This window comes from Erinaceus europaeus, chromosome 21 (genome assembly GCF_950295315.1).
Source record: "Erinaceus europaeus chromosome 21, mEriEur2.1, whole genome shotgun sequence".
NCBI classification, from domain to species: domain Eukaryota; kingdom Metazoa; phylum Chordata; class Mammalia; order Eulipotyphla; family Erinaceidae; genus Erinaceus; species Erinaceus europaeus.
In genome coordinates this window covers 30,055,210-30,079,474 of record NC_080182.1, presented here as the reverse complement: position 1 = coordinate 30,079,474, position 24,265 = coordinate 30,055,210, and the positions used below count along the sequence as shown (strand labels likewise).

Sequence of the window (24,265 nt, the reverse complement as noted above, 5' to 3'; positions counted from 1 at the left end):
AACCAGAACAAGACGGCGGCTGGGTGGTAGAGCAGGTTGTTTAGCGCACATGGCGCGAAGCGCACGGACTGGCGGATGGATCCCGGTTCGAGCCTCTGGCTCCCCACCTGTAGGGTGGTCACTTCACAAGCGGTGAAGCAGGTTTGCAGGTGTCTGTCTTTCTCTACCCCCCTCTCTGTCTTTCCCTCCTCTCTCGGTTTCTCTGTCTTATCCAACAACAACAATAATAACCACAACAACGATAAACAACAAGGGTAACAAAAGGGAAAAAATAGCCTCCAGGAGCAGTGGATTCATAGTGTAGGCACCGAGCCCCAGCAAAAAACCTTGGAGGCAAAAAATAACAATTATATGCTCTTGTTTATATAAGGAGTCTAGAAAAGCATGCACACTACAACAAAATAGTAAGTTTGCAGAATTAAAGAGCAGGTTGGTAGCTGCGGGAGGGATATGCGCGGGCAAAATGGAAAGAGGAGATCCAATGATTAAAAGAAAATTCCAGGTAAAAAATAAATGACTTGGGGGTCGGGCGGTGGCGCAGTGGGTTAAGCGCACGTGGCGCAAAGCGCAGGAACCGACGTAGGGATCCCGGGTTCGAGCCCCCGGCCCCCCACCTGCAGGGGAGTCGCTTCACAGGCGGTGAAGCAGGTCTGCAGGTGTCATTCTTTCTCTCCCCTTCTCTGTCTTCCCCTCCTCTCTCCATTTCTCTCTGTCCTATCCAACAACGAATTGCGTCAACAAGGGCAATAATAATAACCACAACGAAGTTACAACAAGGGTAACAAAAGGGGGAAAAAAATGGCCTCCAGGAGCGGTGGATTCATGGTGCAGGCACCGAGCCCAGCAATAACCCTGGAGGAGGAAAAAAAAAAAATGACTTAAAAGGCTGTAACACAGTGCCTAGTTAATTTGTAATGCATATTTGAAAGTTGAGGAGAGTAAACCATAAAATTCTCATCACAAGGGGGAAAATGTAACCGTGTGAGTACAGATGTCAATTATTTTTTAAATATTTTTAAATATTTTATTATTTACTTATTCCCGTTTGTTGCCCTTGTTTTATTGTTGTAGTTATTGTTGTTATTGATGTCGTTGTTGTTGGATAGGACAGAAAGAAATGGAGAGAGGAAGGGAAGAGAGGAGGAAAGATAGACAGACACCTGCAGACCTGCTTCATTACCTGTGAAGCGACTCCCCTGCAGGTGGGGAGCCGGGGCCTGGAACCAGGATCCTTATGCCGGTCCTTGCGCTTTGCGCCACCTGCGCTTAACCCGCTGCGCTGTTGCCCGACTCCCAGATGTCAATTATTATTGGATTACTTCAGTCAATTTTAGGATGTGAGGGCGACCTGACGTGACATCTGTCACCCCATTGATCACCAGGGTTGATCGGGCTGATCTGGCTGGCTAGGTGGGTGTCCCCTTCCTCCCTGACCTGCACGTGGGTCCCTCTGGGAAGAGGGCTGCCTTCTTCAGACCTGTCTTCGGGTTTAAGAGTAGCTGCGCTCCTCTGCTAGAACCTCCAAACAAGCTCTCATAAAATGGTTAATTTTTAGGGTATGTGAACCTAGATCAGAACATTTGTTTTTAAAGAGGGAGACAGGCTTGGGGAGGCAACATCATGGTTCTACAAACGGCTTTCATGCCTGTGACTCTGAGGTTCTAGGTTCAGTTCCCAGCGCCACCATCAGCCGGAGCTGAGCAAGAAAAACCAAAACTAAATTAATTAAAAATGAATACATTAAAAAAATAAAATAAACGGGTTAAGCGCACATGACACCATCATAAGGATCCTGGTTCAACCCCCCCCTCCACCTGCACAGGCGGTGAAGCAGGTCTGCAGGTGTCTGTCTTTCTCTCCCTCTCTCTGTCTTCCCCTCCTCTCTCGATTTCTCTCTGTCCTATCCAACAACGATGACAACATTAATAACTACTACAACAATAAAAAACAGGGAGTCGGGCTGTAGCGCAGCGGGTTAACCGCAGGTGGCGCAAAGCACAAGGACCGGCATAAGGATCCCGGTTCGAACCCTGGCTCCCCACCTGCAGGGGAGTCGCTTCACAGGCGGTGAAGCAGGTCTGCAGGTGTCTATCTTTCTCTCCTCCTCTCTGTCTTCCCCTCCCTCTCTCCATTTCTCTCTGTCCTATCCAACAACGACAACAATAATAACTACAACAATAAAACAACAAGGGCAACAAAAGGGAATAAATAAAATAAATATAAAAAACAATAAAAAACAAGAGCAACAAAGGGGAACAAATAAATATTGAATGAATGAATAAATTACATAAATAAATAAATAAGGGGAAGGGCGAGTTGGAAGGCAGGCCAGCGGGCTGAAGGCTGGAGTTTAAGCCTCCTCAAGGCAGACGCCAGAGTGACGATGAGGCTCCGGGGGGTTTGGGACACAGAGGGAAAGCTCTGGGGGCGGTGACTCGCGGGTGTCGCCGCTGTCACAGCCCGGGAGGGAGTCCCAGCTGCGGCCCCACAGCCGCGGGCTTCCCTGCGGGAACCCTCCGAGGCGGGGCGCGGCTCACTCGGCCACTCCCGCGAGACCACTGGGCGCACTCCGCGTCAAGAGGGCGTGGCGGGGGCGGGGCGCGACTTCCGCACTCCCATTGGCTGGGCCGGAGGTAAACATCCGGTGGGGAGGGGCGGGTCCGGAAGTGGACGTGAAGGCGGCGGCCAGGGCGGTTCGCAGGTTCCAGGCAGAGAGTCAGGGTGCCTAGGGCCATGGGCCGGGAAGAGGCGCGTTGAGGGCTGGCGGGCGCGGAGGGGCCACAGGGCTGGGCCATGGCCGGTGCTCGGACAGCCGCCGCCGCCTCGGCTGGACCCTCGTCTTCGTCGGGCAGCCCTCCGCCGCAGGTGCCGGGGCTCGGGGAGCTGCTGGAGGAGTTCTCCCGGACTCAGTACCGGGCCAAGGACTGCAGCGGGACTGGCGGATCCAAGGTGGGTCCCGGGGCGGGGCGGTGACAGCATACGCCGAGGGATGCAGGAGGACCGAGGGGAAGTTCCCGGGGTGTGCACCGCGAAAGTAAGGGTCCGGCTTCCAAATCCGAAAAGGAGGAACTTGGGCCAGAAGGAAGCAAGGCGGGACGCACGCCCGTTGTAGCCTGAAACGGGGTTGGCGCGGGGGATCCATGCCAGGCGGCCGGGCTCAGAGAGTAGCTAGGAAGGGCAGGGTTACTCCCGGTCAGCGGGCACTGGACCGAAGCCCCCACGTCTAGAGGATTCCTTCAGGTCAAAGGTCAGAGTACAAGGCCTGGAGTTGTGGGTCAGAATGGAACCCAGAGCGAAACCGAATTGGGGTGTCCTTAGAAAGTCTCAGCTACGGAGTCAGGCGGTAGCGCAGTGGGTTATGCGCAGGTGGTGCAAAATGCAAGGACCGGAGTAAGGATCCCGGTTCGACCCCCCCGGTGCAAAATGCAAGGACCGGAGTAAGGATCCCGGTTCGACCCCCCCCTCGGCTCCCCACCTGCGGGGGAGTCGCTTCACAAGCGGTGAAGCAGGTCTGCAGGTGTCTCTTTCCCTCCCCCTCTCTGTCTTCCTCTGTTCTCTCCATTTCTCTTTGTCCTATCCAATAACAACAAAACAACAAGGGCAACAAAAGGGAATAAATAAAGAACTAAATAATATTAAAAAAAGAAAAGAAGAAAAGAAAGTCTCAGCTGGGGCCGGGTGGTGGCACATGGTTGAGCGCATATGTTACAACCGCACAAGGATCCAAGTTCCGAGCCCCCGGCCTCCACTTACAGGGGGAAAGCTTTGCAAGTGAAGCAGGGCTGTAGGTCTCTCTCTCTGTTCCTCTCTTATCACCTTCTCGATTTCTAGCTGTCTCTATCCAATAAATAAAATAATTAAAAAGTAAAAAAGAAAAAAAGTCTCAGCGTGGCTTGAGCAGGCCCCTTTTTTTTCTGGACAGATCTGGGGGACAGTACACACTTCCCCTCGGGTCCGCCCGCCAGGTTCCCTTTAGTGCCTTATTGAAACCTGGTGGTGTGGCCCTGCCTTCTCTCCCTCCCCGTCAGTGATAGCACGACGGGGACCCGTTTTCCGGTGGGATCCTGTTCCGACCTGGCTCCCAGAACTGTGGTGTGGCTGCAGAGACTACTGTGTTGGGACATTAGCAGGGTGGTGGCTTTTCCTAGTCTCTTGGGTGACCCAGGGGAGATCTGGGGGACAATGTGGTACTTGCTCACTCTCCAGACTGAGGAGTATTCCTCAGAGCTCTTGGAGGCTACCCCATCCAGCATTGCCTGGGTGCTTGTAAAAGATTACTTGGAAGGGCCAGGCGGTGGCACACCTGGCTAAGCTCATGTTTAATGTGCAAGGACCCAGATTTGAGCCCTTGGTCCCCACCTGCAGTGGGAAAGCTTTGCGAGTGGTGAAGCAGTGTTGCAGGTGTCTCTCATTCTCTCTCCCTCTCACCCCCTTCCCTCTTGATTTATGGCTGTCTCTATCCAATAAATGTAACAACATTTTTCTAAAAAAGATTGGGGTCGGTGGCAGCACAGCGGGTTAAGCGCACATGACACAAAGCACAAGGACCAGCTTAAGGATTCCGGTTCAAGCCCCCAGCTCCCCACCTGCAGGGGAGTCTCTTCACAGGTGGTGAAGCAGGTCTGCAGGTGTCTATCTTTCTCTCCCCCTCTCTGTCTTTCCCTCCTTTCTCCATTTCTCTCTGTCCTGTCCAACATTGAATGACATGAATAGTAGCAGTGGTAACCACAGCAAGACTACAGCGACAGGGGCAACAAAGGGGGGAAAATGACCTCCAGGAGCAGTGGATTCATGGTGCCGGCACTGAGCCCCAGCAATAACCCTGGAGGCAAAAACAAAAAGATTACTTGGCCTTATTTAGCCATGCTGAGTTAGAATTGCTGAGGGTGGGAACATGGAATTTGCATTTTGAACAGGCTCCTCTGTGCAGGTTGAGCGCATTGAGAAGAGGTGTCTGGAGCTGTTTGGCCGAGACTACTGCTACAGTGTGATCCAAAATGTGAATGGGGAAATCTGTGGCCACTATCCCCAGCGGATCGTGTTCCTGGAGTACGAGAGTTCTGAGAAGGAGAAAGACACGTGAGCATCATGTGACCAGCATGCTTGTCTGGGGAAAGCCTTGACCTCTAGTCCCCTGGGCCAGGAAGTCTGCATCGGGAGATGGGTGGGGCCCCCTCATTTGCCCCAGGTGTTGAGTCTTACTGGCACCTCTGCTTGCTTCAGTCAGGCTTTGCTAACTGGCAGGACAGCCTGGCATAGAGTGAGGAGTTGGGCATCACAGCCCTGGCTGTCTGTTTCACTCCCATTGTGTTGTTTTTTTTTAAATATTTATTTATTCCCTTTTGTTGCCCTTATTGTTTTATTGTTATAGTTATTGTTGTAATTGATGTCATCGTTGGATAGGACAGAGAGAAATGGAGAGAGGAGGGGAAGACAGGGAGAGAGAAAGACACCTGTGGACCTGATTCACTGCCTGTGAAGCGACCTGCATGCAGATGGGGTGCTGGGGGCTTGAACTGGAACCATTACGCAGGTCCTTGCACTTTGCACCATGTGCTGTTAAACAATCCTTACACCTCACCTCTGTGAACCTCAGTGTCGGCTTTTAATGAATGTAGATAGAGGGTAAACTCTGTGAGTGTGCCTGGGCCTGAGGTCTGGAGCCAGGCTGCTTGAATTTGCTTACTGACTGAGTTTTACTTCACTGTCACTTGGTTTCCATTGTGAGTCTCTAGCTCCATTTAGAAAAGTAGCTGTAAGCGGGTTAAGGGCACATGGCGCAAAGCGCAAGGGCCGGCATAAGGATCTCAGTTCGAATCCCCAGCTCCCCACCTGCAAGGGGTCCCTTTGCAAGCAGCAAAGCAGGTCTGCAGGTGTCTATCTTTATTCCTCTCTGTCTTCTCCTCTCTTGATTTCTCTCTGTCATATCCAACAACAACAACAGCTATGACAACAATAACAATAATAACTACAACAAGTGCAGCAACAAGGGCAACAAAATGGGAAAAATGGCCTCTAGGAGCAGTGGATTCATAGTGCAGGCACCGAGCCCCAGCAATAACCCTGGAGGCAAAAAAAAAAAAAGTAGCTTTGTGTGCAGCCCTTGATGGCAAATGGGACTAATGAGCCAAACCTGTTGGTTGTCAGAATCGGCAATGAGCTGCCCCTGGTGGGAGCCTCCCAAGGTCTGAGTGCTTTCTGAGGGGCTGCAGCCAGGACCAGAGTGGATATAACCACTGCCACAGGATGCAGCCAGAGCTAGTAAGTGGTAAGAACTGTTTGACGCTAATAAGCAATCAGGAAATAGCTTTATGCTGGTTTCGAAGTCTCTCCTCCTGCTTGCTGATGATTTGAAAGGAATCCCATAGCTGCTGGCAGCACTGTCTGACCGCAGGATGAAACGCTGCGCACGCCACGTAGTTGTGCCGGAATGTGCAGCATGCCTTTGTTGCTCAAGGCATCGCCATCTTTACACTCAGGAACTGGCTAGACTCAGGACCTCAGGCTCCAGAGCCCAAATCAAAGTCACAGCCCAGTAAGCTGTCCCTGTGATTCACCTGCCTGTGGACTTGAGAAGCCATCACTGTGAGAGGGCAGGGCGGGGGTGGGGGGGGACGGGGGGGGGGGGGGGGCGGGGATAGCTACTTCTGCCCTAGGCTGAGTGTTTGGGGACTGAGCCGTTGGAGTTGGAGGGTTGAGCTGAGGTTTCCTTGACTTGCCCTCTGGGACCAGCTTGCAGAGGGTCTTGGTCATTAGACCAAGGAGTGTGGACTTGGGTGTACTAGTAGTTTTCCCTTAATACTCATTAGCATTCACGTCTGCGGGCTCAGAGGGGCGGTCTAGCTGGGCTAGTACTGCACAGGATCCAGAGCCTGAGGTTCCTGTTTCAGTCCCAGGCCACACACACCAGAGCAGTGCTCTGACTCCTTTTTTTCTCCTACATGGAACTTTCTGTCTCTCATATGAAATAAGTCTCTCTTTCTCTTTTTTTTTCTTGCCTCCAGAGTTATCACTGGGACTTGGACACTTTTCCCATTTTGTTGCCCTTGTTGTTGTGCTCGTTGTAGTATTATTGTTGTCATTGTTATTGTTATAGCTATTGTTGATGGACAGGACAGAGAGAAATGGACAGAGGAGGGGAAGACAGAGACGGGGAGAGAAAGAGAGACACCTGCTTCACCGCTTGTGGGGAGCCAGGGGCTCGAACCGGGATCCTTACGCCGGCCCTTGCGCTTTGTGCTATGTGCACTTAACCTGCTGCGCTACTGCCCAGCTCCTATGAAATAAGTCTTAAAAAGAAAATCCAACCAACCAACCAACAAAGAAACACACATAAAGAAAAAACAACATTCTAATACTTCTCCCAGGTCTTCTGAGTTAGAATTTCCTGCTCTAGGATCCTTACACCAGTGCTTGTGCTTTGCTCCATGTGCACTTAACCTGCTGCACTACCACCAGGCCCCTGTTCTTTGTTTCTTAAAAGATGTATTTATTACATCTGAGGGGAACCAGAGCACCGCTCTGGCACATGCAGTGCTGGCGGCTGAACTCTGGACCTCCCAAGCCCGACCTTCTAGCCACTCTGACTTCTCCCGGGATCCCTGCTTATTTTGGTAATGAGAGAGAGAGAGAGGTTGAAAAGGAGAAGCAGAGCACCACTGCCCAGCACATGCAGTGCTGAGTGCCTCCTGTTTGAGGGTCCAGCACCTCATCCACTGCACCACTTCTCAGGCTGCAAAAAATTCTGCATTTTATAGCATTTGAAAAAATTGAATATGGTTTTCTTTTCCCCTTTTACCAGAGCCCTGCTTATGGTGGTACAGGGTATTGAACCTTGGACCTGGGAGCCTCAGGCATGAGTCTTTTTGCATAACCATTATGCTATCTGCCTCTGCCCAATATGGTTTCTTTGTAAGCAATTTTCATCAAAAGTAAAATCCAATGAAACAACTCAACTAAATATCTGAAAGAAATGTCCCCACCTGGCAGCACCTTACCAAGATGCAGTGTGTGTGTCACAAGCCGACATATCTGCCTCTCCAGGACCAGTGCTCGGCACTGTGAGGAGAAGCTCTCAAGACCAAGAGATCATAAGAATAAAAACAGGAACTACGGAGGACAGAAACCAAATGGGCTCTTTGAATACAGGAACTGGGAGAATAAACCACTGCTGGGCCAACCAGAAAAGGTCTGTTTGCCTCTGCATTAAGACCGCCCAGACCCCTCAGAGGGGAACACAGGCCTGCTCTCCTTCTCACCCTGCAGAGTTGGTCAGATAGCAGGACCGACCTGGGAGCATGTGTGCGCCTTCAGGACTGCTGTTGGAAGCTGTGACCATCGCTTGTCCTGGGCTTGGAAACCCCAGTGGGAAGGCAGTTTCTCTTTGTTGAGGTGCCCTTTTGTCCACAGTCATCTCTGAGAGGCACCCAGTCACCACAGACTCACCACCTGTCCTTCCTTCAGAAAAATAATGATTTTCTTTACAAAGCTGACATCTTAAATCAGACTTGAGATGTGTATTTATTCATTTTTTTTGGATAGAGAGAGAAATTGAGAAGGCAGGGGGAGATAGAAAGACACCTGCAGCCCTGCTTCACCACTCATGAAGATTCCCCCCCCTGCAGGTCGGGGCTAGGGGCTTGAACCTGGGTCCTTGTGTGTGATAACACGTATGCTGTACCAGGTGTGCCCCCCCACTCGACTCAAAGTGTTTTTTTAACTATATTAAGTTATATCTTTTTTCCCTTTTTTAGTTTTTATTTTTCCTTTTGTTGCCCTTGTTTTTTTTGTTAGATAGGACAGAAGGGGGGGGGGGAGACCGAAGGGGGGAGAGAAAGATAAGACACCTGCAGTCCTGCTTCACCACCTTTGAAGCAACCCCCTTGTAGGTGGAGAGCCGGGGGCTCGAACTGCTGGTCCTTGAGCTCCAGGCCACGTGCGCTTAACCTACTGCGCTACCACCTGACTCCCCCTGGAAGTGTTTTTAACCTTTATTTAACCCTTGTTCTCCTTTCACAATTCTTACACTATTGGCCCTGTTTTTTACTTGAAAAGATGCCTTTTAACTTGGATGCAAGAAGCTGCCTCCCCCCCAGGATTGTTTTATATTTCTAATGACTGTGTCTTGAGACTACAGCTGGGAAGGCACCTCAGAATTCAGCTATGTTCTGAAAAGACCCTGATGGTGTCCAGGTGTCCTTGAAAAGATAACACAGTAGCCTGGGAGTCTGACCTCGGTCTTTCTGAAAAGCGTCTGAGAGAAGCAGTGACAGCAGGTCCCTAGAAGCCCCAGGGTGTGGAGGCCTCAGATGCCCTGTAGCACTTGACCGGGAAGCCCAGCCTTTCCCAGGAGGCACCTGAGTGTCTTCCCTCTCTTCCACCAGACTCTGCAGACCTGGGGTGGTTGCCGCCTCTTTCTCTGTGCTTGCAGCTCTAACCTTTGACTACCCTATGAGGGGAGCTGATAGCAGGTCAGCCTGTCAGAGTAGGTGTATTTTATCCCTTAGTTTAGGAGCCTGTTGATTTGGTACAAACGTGACTTGCTGGAGCCCACTGACTCCTCCTTCAGGCCTAGAAATTGCTTGACTAAACCCGCAGGGCTGGGCGGGGTGTATCCGGACCCAACCTGCTGTGTTAGCTGCTGTGCGTTTGAATGCCACAGATTTAGCTTTTCTTCCTCTAAGTTTGCCCCAGCACCCCCTGTCCCACTGGATACACAAACTGTTACAAGATACAGGCACCTGGGGCCAGGCCATAGCGCAGTGGGTTAAGCGCACATGGCACAAAGCACAAGGATCAGCCCCCGGATCCCCACCTGCAGGAGCGGTGAAGCAGGTCTGCAGGTGTCTGTATTTCTCTCCCCCTCTCTGTCTTCCCCTCCCCTCTCCATTTCTCTCTGTCCTAGCCAACAACAACGACAGCAATAACAACAACAACAATAATAATAATGATGACAAACAAGGGCAACAAAAAGGGGAAAAATAGTCTCCAGGAGCAGTAGATTCATAGTACAGGCACCAAGCCCCAGTGATAACCCTGGAGGAAAAAAAAAAAGATATAGGCACCTCTCGGAGATGTGGCTGGTTATATTCCAGACCATCGTAAGGAAGACATCATAGCAGAGCAAATCTGTGGTGGTTTGTTTGTTTGGTTTTTCAGTGCAAATAAGTTCTGTCTAGGAGTCAGGGATATGGGTCAGTGGTAGAGCATATGCTCACATGTATGGAGTCCTGGGTCTGACTTCTGGCATTTATATAAAAAGTTTGCATTACAACCTGTTAAGTGTACAATCACATTATTCCTCAAATATGCCCCGTAATCAAACATGACAAGCATGAAGCCAGGGCATGCGAGGAGAAAAAGGCGCTGATAGACGGGCTACGCGCTGGATTGCCACAAACCTTCAGTTTGCAACAAAACAAACAGAAAAACACCCACTGCATCTGCAGTGCATAAATGAAGTCGCCCGCACTTGGGGTGTTGGTGGGATAGCACCGGCTTGTGGTCACATGCAACTTTTGAACCTTATTAGCCGCCTCCCTCAGATCACGGAATGGCAGTCGCAGGCAGTGAGGCCCAGAGAGGCCACATGGTTTATTTCACTCTGAGTGAGAAACTGAACACCCTCGGCATAACCTAGTCAGTGTACTCAGCCAGCTCTGTGTGTTTCTGTATTTCATATGTCTCTTCATTTGTCTTGATTTTGAAATCAGAATAATTAAGTCTTTAACAATTTTATTTATTAATGGGGGGGGGGGAGAAAGAGAACCAGGGTATCACTGGCACATGTGATGCCCGGGATCCAGCTCAGGGCCTCGTGCCTGAGCTGCTGACAGCTTAGCCACTGCACCTCTTCTTTCCCTGAGAAACTGAATCTAGTCACAGTCTAGAGTTTACATTCAAGTGCTCGCTGCCGCTGCCCAGCCATCCCCATCTGACCTCCCTGTCTCCCTTGCGGCAGGTTCCAGAGCACTGTGCAGGTGAGCAAGTTGCAAGACCTCATCTACCGCAGCAAGATGGCCAGGTGCAGAGGCCGCTTTGTCTGTCCCGTGATCCTTTTCAAGGGCAAGGTGAGACCATGCCACGCAGCCAGAAACTCCCTCAGACCCGCTTCTGGGGAAGTGACATAATGCAATGCACAGGGCTCTTTGTCTTGGCATTTGCCAGCTAAGAAACAGGTGGGCTTCAGGTGCCCGGTGTTGTGGAAAGCAGACTAGACAGACAGACCAGTGCCGCGTCTTCAGGCCCAAGCTGAGATGGGCAAGGACTGCTGACGCCAGAGCACCCGCCCTGTGTTCTACTGCCAGACGGCCTGCGTTCAGTGCCGCCCTCCTGCCTCTGCACAGCCTCGGCTTGCTCCTCTGTCTGTGGGAAGGGCTGTGCTTCTATCAGAGGCTTTAGTGTAGACTGGCCCCGAGAGTTAATGCAGTGTCCCTCTTTGATTCACCTAACTCACCAAGTGTTTAGCAGCTGTTTGTTTGTGTGGCTAGACATAGTGCACATCAGTTTAGGGAACAGTCTGGATGGCAGTGCAGCCCCAGGCATGGAGCAGCTCAAAACTGTTTCTCTTTTCCTTTGGGAAATTACATTCCTGGAAGGAAAGAAGCTATTAGAACTCCAGTTCACAGGAAACTGCTCTGTAGAGCACTGTGCTGATTCCTAGAAAGTGCACAGGAAGTGTTCAAACCAGTGTTCCCAGAGCATCTTCTGTGACAGTAAAATGTTACTTCAGTTAAAGAGTTTGTTGGGGGCCGGGCGGTGGCGCAGCAGGTTAAAGTGCAACGACCAGTGTAAGGATCCCGGTTCGAGCCCCTGGCTCCCCACCTGCAGGGGAGTCGCTTCACAAGCGGTGAAGCAGGTCTGCAGGTGTCTGTCTCTCTCCCCCTCTGTCTTCCCCTCCTCTCTCCATTTCTCTCTGTCCCATCTAACAACGATGACATCAATAACAACAACAGTAATAACCACAACAATTAAACAAGGGCAACAAAAGGGAAAATAAATGAATATAAATGAATATAATTTTTTAAAAAAGAAAAAGTTTGTTGATGGGGGTGATAGCCTAATGGTTCTGAAAAAGACTTTTGTGCCTCAAACTCTGGGGTCCCAGATTCAGATTCAGTCCCCCACACCACCTGAAACCAGAGCTGAACTGCTCTGGGTGGGGTGGCTAGTAACAGTACACTACCCAAGGCATTTTCTGTGAAGAGTGATCGCTGTGCAACCCAGACCCGGCCTCGCCCTGCTTTGCAGGCTCTGCTGTTGGCGGTGCGTGTGCACTGACCCTGTAGTGGCTCTGAGAAAGGCCCGTTGCAGGGTGTCTGTGGAACCCTGTCAGCGCTGGTGTTGCTGACTAGTCTGCAGACCGTGAGAAGGATCGTCCCTGAATGTGTTTGGGAGAAGCCCCTCTCAGCGACTTAGCGTAGTGGGGTACTGCAGGCCAGATTTTGGCCCCTACAGACTGGACAGGCTTGTGAGGAAAGAGCCCTGCCAGCTGGCCTCGGGGCAGAGGCTCTGGCTATCTCTTCCAGGCAGTGCGGTCCCACTTCATTCCCCTCAGCTTCGCCCACTCAGCAAGCATACATGCTATTAAGGCCTATGTGCATCTGCTTTATTCTGATTGTGCTGGATCGTCTGTCCTTTCCTATCTGCACTGACCCCTTGGAGTGCAGAGGTGTCTGACGTTGTCCCCTGCTCCTTAAAGTGCCCGCCGGCTTCTTGGGGCAGGCTCTAGGCCAGAGCAGTGAGGGCCTGTGTGGAGTTGCAGCCCAAGTCCTCACCCTCAGAGGGGAAGGCAGTGAGGGAGCTCGTCCTCAGCCAAGTGGCACACAGCAGGGCAGCGTTGGCAGTTTACTATCAGGACTGCCCAAGGTGCCTGTTCTGCCAGGGCAGGAAGGAGGCATGTGCTAAGAAGCACGCTTCCTGCTTCCTTCAGAGCCCAGTTTGGTGTGGCTGTTCAGCTGAGGAGCCAAGCGTTTGTGTCGGTTTGCATCCTGTAGCTGCAGCAATGTAGAGATCCTTTCACTACACACGACTTTACTCAGGGGCCTTTTGTTTCCCTTAAGTGCTGGAAGTGGAGCAGCCTGATGGAGATGTGCTCTATGTCTGTCTATCAAGCTGCGAGAAGGTACAACAGCCGACCGCTTTTTAAAGTCTACATCATTGTATACGCTTCTACATAATTGAAAACCCTGAGTAATAAGTTGTAGTATTAAAATGTGTTAAAACGGGCCGGGCAGTAGTGCAGCGGGTTAAGCACACATGGTGTGAAGCATAAGGACCAGTGTAAAGATCCCAGTTCAAGCCCCCGGGTCCCCACCTGCAGGGGAGTCGATTCACAAGTGATGAAGTAAGTCTACAGGTGTCTGTCTTTCTCTCCCCCCTCTCTTCCCCTCCTCTCTCAATTCTCTCTCTGTTCTCTCCAACAATGACAGCAGTGGCAACAGGAACAAGGGGAACAGCAACGATAAACAACAAGGGCAAGAAAAGGGGAAAACGTGTTAAAGCGTTACATCAGGCAGATACAGGTGCCATGTCCTCCTGCCACTTTCTCCCCTGACCCTGACACATCCAGTCCCTCGAAGGCTCGAGCTGGAACAAGCTCCCTTTGTTTCTCCTGAAGATAAAGGGAGCAGAGGTCAAACACCCCCCCCCCCCAGCGTCAGTGCCAGCCCTACGGAGCTGTAGCCGCAGTGCAGAATGAGGTCACTTGCAGTTGTCACTCAGAGCTTCTGCCATGTCATGCTTCTGCCATGTCATGCTTGCAGCCTGGGTTAGAACCCAGCATCGGAGTAGCTCTGGTACACTGTGACTAAATGGAAAATGACCTGGGAGCGGTGAAACTTAAGCATTTGTGAGCCCTGCTGCGTGCGCGTGTGCGCGCGCGCACACACCCTACACTGAAGGTGCAAGCAGGAGTCAGAGGCGAGGGAGCAGGTGTTAGGAGGTAGAGGCTGCTTTGGCTCCAGCCTCCTCTGCTTCTGTAGTTCCAGACCTGGCCACACCAGTTACCAGGAAGGAACAGTAATAAAAGGGGCCCCAGAGAAGAACTGGAGTCAGGAAGAGGTGTCTGAGCCTGGAGAACTCAGGAAATGGTCTCAGTATTCATGGTCAGAGAGCTGGGGCCAGGTGGCAGGGAGAGAGCAGCAGCCTGGAGAGAAGGGGTGCCGGCAGGGGCCCCCTCAGTGCTGGGATGAGAGCAGGCTCAGGGAAGGCTGGTGGAAGCCTAGCAAGGTCCTGGGACTCCTGGCCTAAGCAGACTAACTCTATTGTTTATGAATGTGAGCTTTCAGATACATGCATACAACCTTCATATATCTCAGATATGGACATATACCTAATATATTCACAGGCGGGATGTGTCAGGTATATTTATATGCAGTGCATACCAAATATTTGAATGTATCAAGTATGTATACATAGTATCTACATACATATGAATATACTTGAGAATATTCTCTATTTCCATGGTAAAGAAGAGAGAAAATACAGATTTTTATAAAATCTTTTTTATTGGGAGTCGGGCTGTAGCGCAGTGGGTTAAGCGCAGGTGGCACAAAGCACAAGGACCGGCTTAAGGATCCCGGTTCGAACCTTGGCTCCCCACCTGCAGGGGAGTCGCTTCACAGGAGGTGAAGCAGGTCTGCAGGTGTCTATCTTTCTCTCCTCCTCTCTGTCTTCCCCTCCTCTCTCCATTTCTCTCTATCCTATCCAACAACGACAACAACAATAACTACAACAATAAGACAACAAGGGCAACAAAAGGGAATAAATAAATAAATATTTAAAAAAAAAGAAAAACAAAAACAACTTTAAAAAATCTTTATTATTATTTTTTAAAATATTCTCTTTTGTTGCCCTTTTTTTGTATTGTTGTAGTTGTTGTTATTGATGTCGTCATTGTTGGATAGGACAGAGAGAAATTGAGAGAGCAGAGGGAGACAGGGGAGAGTAAGATAGACACCTGTAGACCTGCTTCACTGCCTGTGAAGCCACTCCTCTGCAGGTGGGCAGCCAGGGGCTCAAACTGGGATCCTTATGCAGGTCCTTGCACTTCGTGCCACATGCGCTTAACCTACTGCGCTACCACCTGACTTTTTTGTTTTAATTTTCCCTTTTGTTGCCCTTGTTGTTTAACATTGTTGTGGTTATTGATGATGTTGTTGGACAGGACAGAGAAATGGAGAGAGGAGGGAAAGATAGGGGGGAAAGAAAGACAGACACCTGCAGACCTGCTTCACTGCTTGTGAAGCGACTCCCCTGCAGGTGGGGAGCTAGAGGCTCGAACCGGGATCCTTGCGCTTGGTGCCACATGCACTTAACCCGCTGCGCTACTGCCCTACTCCCTGGGTTTTTTTTTTTCTTTTTTAAGTATTAAAATGAGGGAGGAAAGGGAGAGGGAAGGAGTCAGAGTATCACTCTGGCAGGGATCGAGGATGAGGCTCAGGACTTCACCTTTCGGGCTGAACATTCTGGCCACTGTGCCGCCTCCCAGGCTGCTGTCATTTCATTTTTTTAAAGCCTAGATACTGGTGGTCTGCCACAAGGGTAGCTAGCTCAGCCTTGCTGAACAGTCCCCAGCACCCAGGCTGCTGAGGCGGGTGGGTGGAGGTCAAACCCCCTCTTCCTGCCACCTCCTGCAAGACACATGGCCCCGCCTTGCGCCCATGTGCAACACTGCAGGAGCCCATGCCCCTGCGCCGTGCACCGCACTCCACTTCCAGCTGCCCATGCCGGCAGCCTGGCAGGTCGCCTTGTGGGTGCTGAAGGTGGCAGGTTTCCTAGGGCCGGATGCTGGCTGTGCATAGGCCCGTTTTCCTGGCCTCCAAGAACAAGTCTCCGTTGCTCCTTCATCTATGCTCAGAAAGCGCTTTCTGGGGCTCGCCTGTCCAGTGTGGTTTTCACTGATGTTCTTTTCGTACAGTAGGCTATGGTGAATCAGACGACCCTGTCAACTTCAGTTGCCGGCAAAGTGCGTCTGAATGGTTTTCCCCTCCAGAGAGACAGACCTAGCATGAAGAGTCGGGGTGGAGGGGCTGAGTTGTGTCACACTACACACCTCACATTTGCATGTTATATCTCAGTTATACCTGGTGGGGGACTTGACGCTCACAGATGTTTCTCTCCAGCACATTTGCAGGTCGGCCACGCTGGCCGGCTGGGGTGAGCTGTACGGACGCACTGGCTACAACTACATCTTCTCAGGTGAGTGCTGGGACGCCATCAGTACGGTGTAGAGAGTAGAGCGGGTAGGGGTGGGTGCACAGGGACAACAAAGCTGCCTTCCAGTCATGAACCCATGCTCAGAACCAGGAGGTGGCAGGCACAGGAAGCTATCCTGCTGGGTAACCGGGGTGGGGTCAGTGGGTGGGAAGGCTGGTCTGAGGCCCCAAGAGGACCCCGTGCTACCAGCCTCAGAGCCAGTGACCACTTTCTCCAGCAGGGGGTGTAGATGATGCCTGGGCAGATGCAGAAGACGTCACGGAGGAGGACTGTGCTCTCCGGTAAGTACTGGGTAGCTGTGGGTCTGAATGGGATAGGAGGGTGCGTTTTCATACAATGGGGTCATTCCACCACCAATGTGTCCTGGAGCTCAGCTTCCCCAGAGACCCATCCTACTAGGGAAAGAGAGAGGCAGAATGGGAGTATGGACCGACCAGTCAACGCCCATGTTCAGCGAGGAAGCAATTACAGAAGCCAGACCTTCTACCTTCTGCAACCCTCAATGACCCTGGGTCCATGCTCCCAGAGGGATAGAGTGGGAAAGCTATCGGGGGAGGGGGTGGGATATGGAGATTGGGCGGTGGGAATTGTGTGGAGTTGTACCCCTCCTACCCTATGGTTTTGTTAATTAATCCTTTCTTAAATTAAAAAAAAAAAAAAAAAAAAAAAACAATGGGGTCATTCCTCACGGGTCCACCCAGTGAGTCAGGTCCACCCCCTGGAAGTCAGGTGCGCATGTCTGCAGATTCACGTCACCGCCGGTGCCCCTGAATGCCTCCTGAGCAGTCTCTCTGGGCTGCACATCAGGGTCCCAGAGAGAATGTCCGCCTTCCAGGGTTCCCGGAAGCACATAGCTGAGTCCAGGCCCAGGGACCTGTGCGTCTTCAAGCACAATCACCAGAGAGCAGCCACCAGCCTGCCAGGTGTCCCCATGCAACTATTGCTGCAGCCCAGGCTGAGCAAGGGACAGTCCCCAGAGCTGAGTGACCGGCTGCCTCAGAGCTCACACAAGCAAGTGTGGAAACCCCACTCCCTGTAAGGGGCAAAGGGTTAGGTAGCCTCTTACTCTTCCGGCTTCCTTTCCAAATGTTTGCAAACAGAAGCACTGCAGAATACCGGGGACAGGCTCCTCTGCTGGGAGTGTAGCAGGCAGAGCATCTCTGGGGCGCCCTCGTAGGACCAGCAGGGTGTGTGAAGGCACCGCGCAGTGCCCTGGTTCGGCTCGGCTCTTCCCCCAGCCTGGTGGCTTCTGCCTCGGCCCGGCCAGCTCCGCAGCAGACCCTGGGGACAATGAGCATTGTGGGGACTGTCTGTCTCACTCGGCCTGTATCTGGGTGACTGATCAGAAGACAGTCTGGGGACTAGGAGAATTGTATCTCCCGCTTTGCTCTAGCTGCCTGCAAAGGAGAGGGGACTGACGTGCCAACATTTCAGTCGCTTCATCACATGCTCCACAAAGTCTGCCTCCCAACAAGAATTTGAAGCTGTCACACAAATAGCAAGTCATGTGGCTAAACATGGCCGAAAGTGGAATAGATAAACTCATGGAAGCTCAAAGGCTCTTGTTGGCCTCCAGCTCACTGCTTTTTAGAACTTCGGATTATCTTGAGGCCTCTGGCTTAATGTCAAACAGCCAGAAAGCCAACTCAAGTTTGCAAATTGCTCCTCTCTGAGTTGTGCCCCAGAAAGCGGGGTAGGGGTTAATTTCTTAGAAAGTCACCTTCCAGGTGCTGGGCGGTAGCACAGCGGGTGAAGTGCACATGATGCAAAGCGCAAGGGCCAGCATAAGGATCCAGGTTCGAGTCCCCCAGCTCCCCACCTGCCAGGGGGTCGCTTCACAAGCGGTGAAGCAGGTCTGCATGTGTCTTTCTTTTCCCCTTTCTGTCTTCCCCATCTCTCTCAATTTCTGTTCTGTCCAACAACATCAGCTATGACAACAATAACAACTACAATAAGCACAACAACAAGGTCAACAAAATGGGAAAAATGGCCTCCAGGAGCAGTGGATTCGTAGTGCTGGCACCGAGCCCCAGCAATATAACCTTGGAGGCAAAAAAAAAGAAAGTCACCTTCCCCAAGCAGAATAGGTGGATCCTTGCTGCCTCCCTGCAGCATCTGGAGAAAGCAGAGTCTTTGCCACTGACACCTCTGCTCTCTGGAGCCTGTGCCCCACATGCCAGGCCTCTCGGGATGAACAGCCGTGCAGCCTGCCCGTGCTCTGTTTTCAGGAGTTCCGACACGCATCTTTTCGACAAGGTGAGAGGCTATGACATCAAGCTGCTCCGATACCTGTCCGTCAAGTACATCTGTGACCTCATGGTGGAGAATAAGAAGGTGAAGTTTGGCGTGAAGTAAGTCTGGTTGCCGTTAGGTGGGCAGAGCCTATGCTCACTGCAGCCCTAGGACCCCACGTGCCCGGCCTCACTGAGGGCTGTCTGGTGTTGCCACGGCATCTCCTGGCAGGCCGGCTCCTCCGGCGAGAAATGGGAGCTCAGAGGCTAAGCACTCGCTTGAGGTTATCCAGCTAGAGGCCGAGGGAGCCAAGTCTCTACCCAGGGCCCTGCGGCGTCTCCTCTTAGACGCCATCCTGCCTCCCCCTCACTCTTGTCAGCTCTGCCATGTCTGGGAGATGCAGCTCACTTTCAGAAAGCAGCACATACCCAGGCTTTACACCAGTGCCCGCATACAGACTCATCTGGACCAAATTTTGATAAATAAGACAAAAAATTGAATGGAATATGATTTAGTTGATCTAATCATAGTTTTTCCAAATACATCAGTGTGTGTGTTTGTGTGTGCATGTAGGCATACATATACTTTTTTTTTTTTTTAAGAATTTATTTATTTATTCATGAGAGACAGGAGGAGAGAAAGAACCAGACATCACTCTGGTACATGTGCTGCTGGGATCGAACTCAGGACCTCATGCTTGACAGTCTAGTGCCTTAGTCATGGTGCCACCTCCTGGGCCACTACTTTTTTTTTTTTAACACTTTCTATTAACATAAAAGTTTTCTTTTTTTTTATTTTCTACCTCCAGAGTTATCGCTGGAGCTCAGTGCCTGCACTGCAAATCCACTGCTCCTGGAGGCCGTTTTCCCCATTTTTGTTGCCCTTGTTGTTGTTGCTGTTGTTGTTAGATAGGACAGAGAGAGATTGAGAGAGGAGGGGAAGACAGAAGGGGAGAGAAAGATATCTGCAGACCTTCACTGTTTGTGAAGTGATCTCCGCCCCCTGCAGGTCGGAGCGGGGAGCTTGAACCAGGATCCTTGTGTCAGTCCTTGTGCTTCACGCCATATGTGCTTAGCCCGCTGTGCTACTGCCCAGCACCCTAAGAGGTTTCTTAGAAGCTGTTATGGCCAAGCTGTCTGCAGATACTGAACAGTCCTCGCTCCCCCCCCCCCACCTGTCAGAACCTCCCAAGTCCCCTCTCAGGCACTGTTTTCCACGCTGCTGGGGAGTGTCTCCCACAGACGGTGGGTGACACACAGACTCGAGGCTCTTACAGGCCCTTGTGGACAGTGTCTGTTCCTCAGCACTCTCATGTCCTCCCAGCTCTGCCTCAGCATGGCTGTGCTGCCATCATTTGTGAGTTTGCGTGCAAGGCTGTTGGTTGACCTGAGGTTCTGGTCATCTGTTCAGCATCAGGGAGGAGGGAAGGCAGCCTCTCTCTTTCGGCAAGTCGGGCTGGGGCAGAGAAGTCTGAGTGCTCAGGGGTTCGGAGGTGAAGTCTGCTGAGGGGGTGACTGTGTGTGTTGTGATGCCATGACGAATTGTGTCCTGTCTTGTAGTGTAACCTCCTCCGAGAAGGTGGACAAAGCCCAGCGCTATGCCGACTTCACTCTTCTCTCTGTCCCGTATCCAGGTAGGAAGCCCATTCAGGCTCTAGCCCAGGGACTGGCTTCCCAGGGCCGGGGGCCTGTGGGAACACCCTACCCCCACCCCAGGCCTCCACACCCGAGGACGCCAGTGTCCCTGGAGCTTCCCGGGAGAAGAGTGGCAGTCAGTGTAGGATCCTGGAGTCCCCATCTCAGACCCTCACACCCAGGGCCAATCAGCGTCCTGTCAGGGTCCAGGGACTCTCCAGGGCTCCTTGCGTGAGTCACCTCAACGCCCTGAGCCTCGCACCTTCTCAGATCTCAGGGACCTCAGTAGGGCTCAGCTCGGCTCAGAGCTTTGTGGCAAAGCTGAGCTCACCTGCATCAAAGTGCCGTATGCAGGTGAAACGGTGGCATACACTGTGTGCAGTGATGCTATGACGTGAGCCTCCGTGAGGCCCTCTTGTGCTGGTGGCACTGTCCTGGAGCCGTGCCAGGTTTGGCCACCCCAGTGGCAGAGCATCACTGCCCTGTCCCCAGTTGCCCATGGCTGCCTCACCATGCTACAGAGCTCTGTCCACAGACCCGCATCTGTGTGTGTGTGTGTGTGTGTGTGTGTGTCCCATGGCAGGGCTGGCTTCTCCGTACTGGGTCTAAAGCCGTGTTGGCCCAGATGGTAACATTTTTTTTAATTTAATTACTTTTATTGATTTATTGGATAGAGACAGCCAGAAACCAAGAGGGAAGGGGGGGATAGAGAGGGAGAGAGAGAGACAGAGACATACCTGCAGTCCTGCTTCACCACTTGCAAAGCTTTCCCCCTGCAGGTGGGAACAGGGGGCTCAAACCCGGGCCCTTGTGCACTGTAATGTGAGCGCTCAACCAGGTGCGCCACCACCCATCCCCTGACGGTAGTATTTAAACCTTGTGACACTGCCTGCTGTTCAACAAGGGAGGCTGGAGAGCCCTGGCCCCGGCAGGAGACCGTAGACAAGCAGCAAGTGTGCCTTCTCCTTGAGACTTCCTGACCCTCCTGCAGCACCAGCTTCTGCCTGCAGACCTGTGCCGAGTCCCAGCTCTTGTAGCCACACAGCCGACAGCGAGGGCGGGCTGTGGTCTGGTCAGGGGCTTTCTCGTTAAAAGTGCAAGTTCGTCTAGCACCTGGCAGGGAGAAGGGAACCTGCTAGTGGCACCAGTCGTACTCATGCCGGTACCCTGAGAGCCTGGCACCGCCAGAATCTCTCCCGTCTTCTCCACCAGCTTAGCGTTGCTGCTGTGTGGCCCAGGCACCAGGCCCCGCTCTCCACTGTGTCCTTGAATAAGTCCTTCAGCCCACTGAGCGTGAGAGAACAGTGATGGGTACTTTATACCGTCCCTGACAGCTCAGTGAACAGTCCTTGTCCCCAAAAGCCACTTGGAACAGATGCAGAACCTGGTGACTATGCCATGGGCTTGACAGCACCAGAGCAGTCTCTTGGGGAAGCTGGGGTGTCCACACTGGGTCGAGGGGGTGGGGGGTGGGGACGGCTGTCAGACCTGGCTCCATTCTCACAGGAGAGGCATCTCTGAGGAGACAGACTTCTCATCCTTTATCTTTCGGTTCTGGGTGGGGCTTGGTTTAGAGAGATGGTCTTGCCTCAAGCTTGAACAGCACTGTTCCAGAGCAGTCTCTTCTCTGCCACAGTTCGACAGCTTGTTGCAAGTCTCCCAAAAAGCTGACACCTTTTGACCTCTTATCCATTAGACTGGAATCCAGCTGACCTGGGGCCAGAGTTTGTTCACGTGTTACCTATTTTTTTTTAAATTTATTTTCCCTTTTGTTGCCCTTGTTTTTTTATTGTTGCTATAGTTATTGTTGGTATTGATGTTGTTGTTGTTAGGACAGAGAGAAAGAGAAGATGAGAGAAAGATAAACACCTGCAGGTCGACCTCCTTCACCGCCTGTGGAACGACTCCCCTGCAAGTGGGGAGAGGGGGGGCTCGAACCGGGATCCTTATGCCGGTCGTTGCACTTTGCACCACGTGTGCCTAACCCGCTGCGCTACCCCCGACTCCCAATGTGTTACTTATTTTTACTTGCAAAGCCTGGAAACTGTTTTCCTTAGTCAGAACCATGATCATGAAAATGATAGTGTCTTTCAGTGGAGTGAACATGTCACATAGTTGCAGAAACATGCTTAAACTCTTGCTCTGAAGAATTGCTCAGGACACTAACCTGGATAACAGACCTTCATGGTACAACCACAACTAGGAACGGGAGAAGTGGCAGAAGGGAGAGAGGGGACCTGTGAGTGTGTTCCCCAGATTGGGTGACTCCAACTGACAGCTATGTGTGTTGGCCAGAGTAGGAGGCGGCAGTAAAAATCAGAACTCAGGGTCACTCCATCCTGACAGAGGGAACGGTACTTTTTGATAAACTTAGCTCCAAGTTGCCATTAGCCAAGCCAAGGAATGGAAGGCAGTCCACTACTGCTTCTGGGTCTCTGACTGAGCCCCCTTAGGAACACAGACAGAACCATGATGGTACCGCTTTTCCCTGCCAGACTCAGGCTTGTCCTGGCCCTTGAAAATGAGGGTTCTGGCCCCAGAATAGAAAGGATCTGACCTTTTTCCTCCTTGAGTGAGTGAGCCTGGCTCATCCCCTTCCTCTCGCCTCTCAAGGGCTCCCATAGCCTGTCCAGGTAATGGACAGCAGCGTTGCCCCAGGTCCCTGGCCTACTTTAATTGCACTAGAACAGTTCCTCATCAGACAGAGCTGTCTGCGTCATGGGCCGCAGTGTTGATTTTCACAGGCAAGTCTGGGGAAACAGCTTCACGGGCTCTCAGAGGTAATTGGTGTCCGCCTGCTAGTTACATTCCTGCTTTGTCCCACTCAGGCACTGAGAATAGGCTCAAGTGTGAGAGCTGAGGATGTTTTCCTGGCTTGAGGGATTAGGGTGCAGAAGTGCAGGGCGGCGAGGAACCAAGGCCACCCCACAGGGCTGGGTCTCCAGACCGTTCTCTCAAAGGAACCTGTCCTCTCTCCCCTGTGGTGACCTCTCAGAAACTTAGCCCAGGAGTTGCTGAAGAGTCCCAAGGTCCACGTCCGTAGGGTGCAGGCAGTGTTTGTGTCCAGGAGCCATCACTAGGCGTGGATGAGTGGCCAGGGCCCTGAGCCTCCAGAGTGGAGGCTGGTCCTGCTTGAGGAGCCCCGAGAAGCTCCTCCTGAGTATCCCCCGACCCTGTGACAGGAGGGGCGCGGCTCGTGGCTGGGCTGCTCTCTGAGCTGAGGCATGAGGGCCAAGCAGAGGTGACCAGGAGGAATTACCCAGCCTCACCTGCAGATGGCCTTCACAGAGGAGGAAAGCAAGGCTCAGAAGCTCGGCAGCCCTGGAGCTGGGTGGGGACCTGGGGAGCTGCCGGAGCCCCACTCTCTCTCCTGCCTGAGCCTGTTCCTGAGGGCTTAACGGTGGAGGTCCTTATAGGTCCCCAGGCAGTGACAGATGAGTTCTTCTTGGCCAGCTTTGTTGGTGACGTGTCTCCTGGGCCTCTGTCATGTTTCGAGCCCTGTCCCTGGGCCCTCTGTATGTGATGGGATGGGCCTCTCAGAAAGCCACAAGGTTGGTGAGGGAGAGAAGGTGCTCTGAGAGGGGACAGCTGGGGCTCTAGTGGCCGCCCCCCACCTTGTGCAGGGACATGGGGGACCAAAGTGAGGGAGAGGGACCAGTGAGGCAGAGGAAAAGCACCACGAGGCCTGAGGTGGGCAGGTCACCAATCAGGAAGGCACCAATGAGTGAAGCCTGGAGGCTGGCCCCGGGCTCCCCATGCCCTCCCAGTGGCAGGGGCTCCAGAGGCCTTCCCTGGAGAACCAGTGTGGCCACAGCAGTGCTGAGGCCCAGGGGACCATCTGGGATGGGGACCCTTAGAACCTGCTTTTTTCTTGCAGGCTGTGAATTTTTCAAGGAATATAAGGACCGGGACTACATGGCAGAAGGGCTCATTTTTAACTGGAAGCAGGTAGGAGCAGGACCTCGCCACTGGGCCCTTGGTTCTCTGTACAGAGGGACCAGACAGAGCAGCTGGGGGTCTCTGGGTGGGGGAGACAGCCAGGCTTTCCCTCTCTCTCCTCTTCCCCCGGCAAGTCTTAGGAATCTCTCCCTTATATTTTTACTCATTTCACTTCTCACCTTGCACACCCACTCTACACTATTTCTTCCTTCGTTATAAGGCGTTTTCAGGGAGAGGGTAGG

The 24,265-nt window shown here is 52.2% G+C and overlaps 1 protein-coding gene across 6 annotated transcripts in view; it reads left to right on the top strand.

Moving 5' to 3' along the window:
* The first annotated feature begins 2,658 nt into the window (after positions 1-2,658).
* Positions 2,659-24,265, top strand: part of MTMR14 (myotubularin related protein 14) — a 41,968-nt gene continuing 20,361 nt past the window's right edge. Inside the window, exons 1-8 of one of the 6 annotated variants that reach the window (XM_007522271.3) lie at positions 2,659-2,949; positions 4,931-5,079; positions 10,961-11,069; positions 16,125-16,200; positions 16,439-16,499; positions 18,447-18,569; positions 20,010-20,083; positions 23,962-24,032. In XM_007522271.3, coding sequence (XP_007522333.1) covers positions 2,794-2,949; positions 4,931-5,079; positions 10,961-11,069; positions 16,125-16,200; positions 16,439-16,499; positions 18,447-18,569; positions 20,010-20,083; positions 23,962-24,032 — 819 coding nt within the window. In that variant the 5' untranslated portion in view covers positions 2,659-2,793. Of the gene's footprint in view, positions 2,950-4,916; positions 5,080-10,960; positions 11,070-16,124; positions 16,201-16,435; positions 16,500-18,446; positions 18,570-20,009; positions 20,084-23,961; positions 24,033-24,265 lie in introns of those variants that run through there. The other 5 variants (XM_016187786.2, XM_007522270.3, XM_016187785.2 and 2 more) reach the window with 5 other exon arrangements.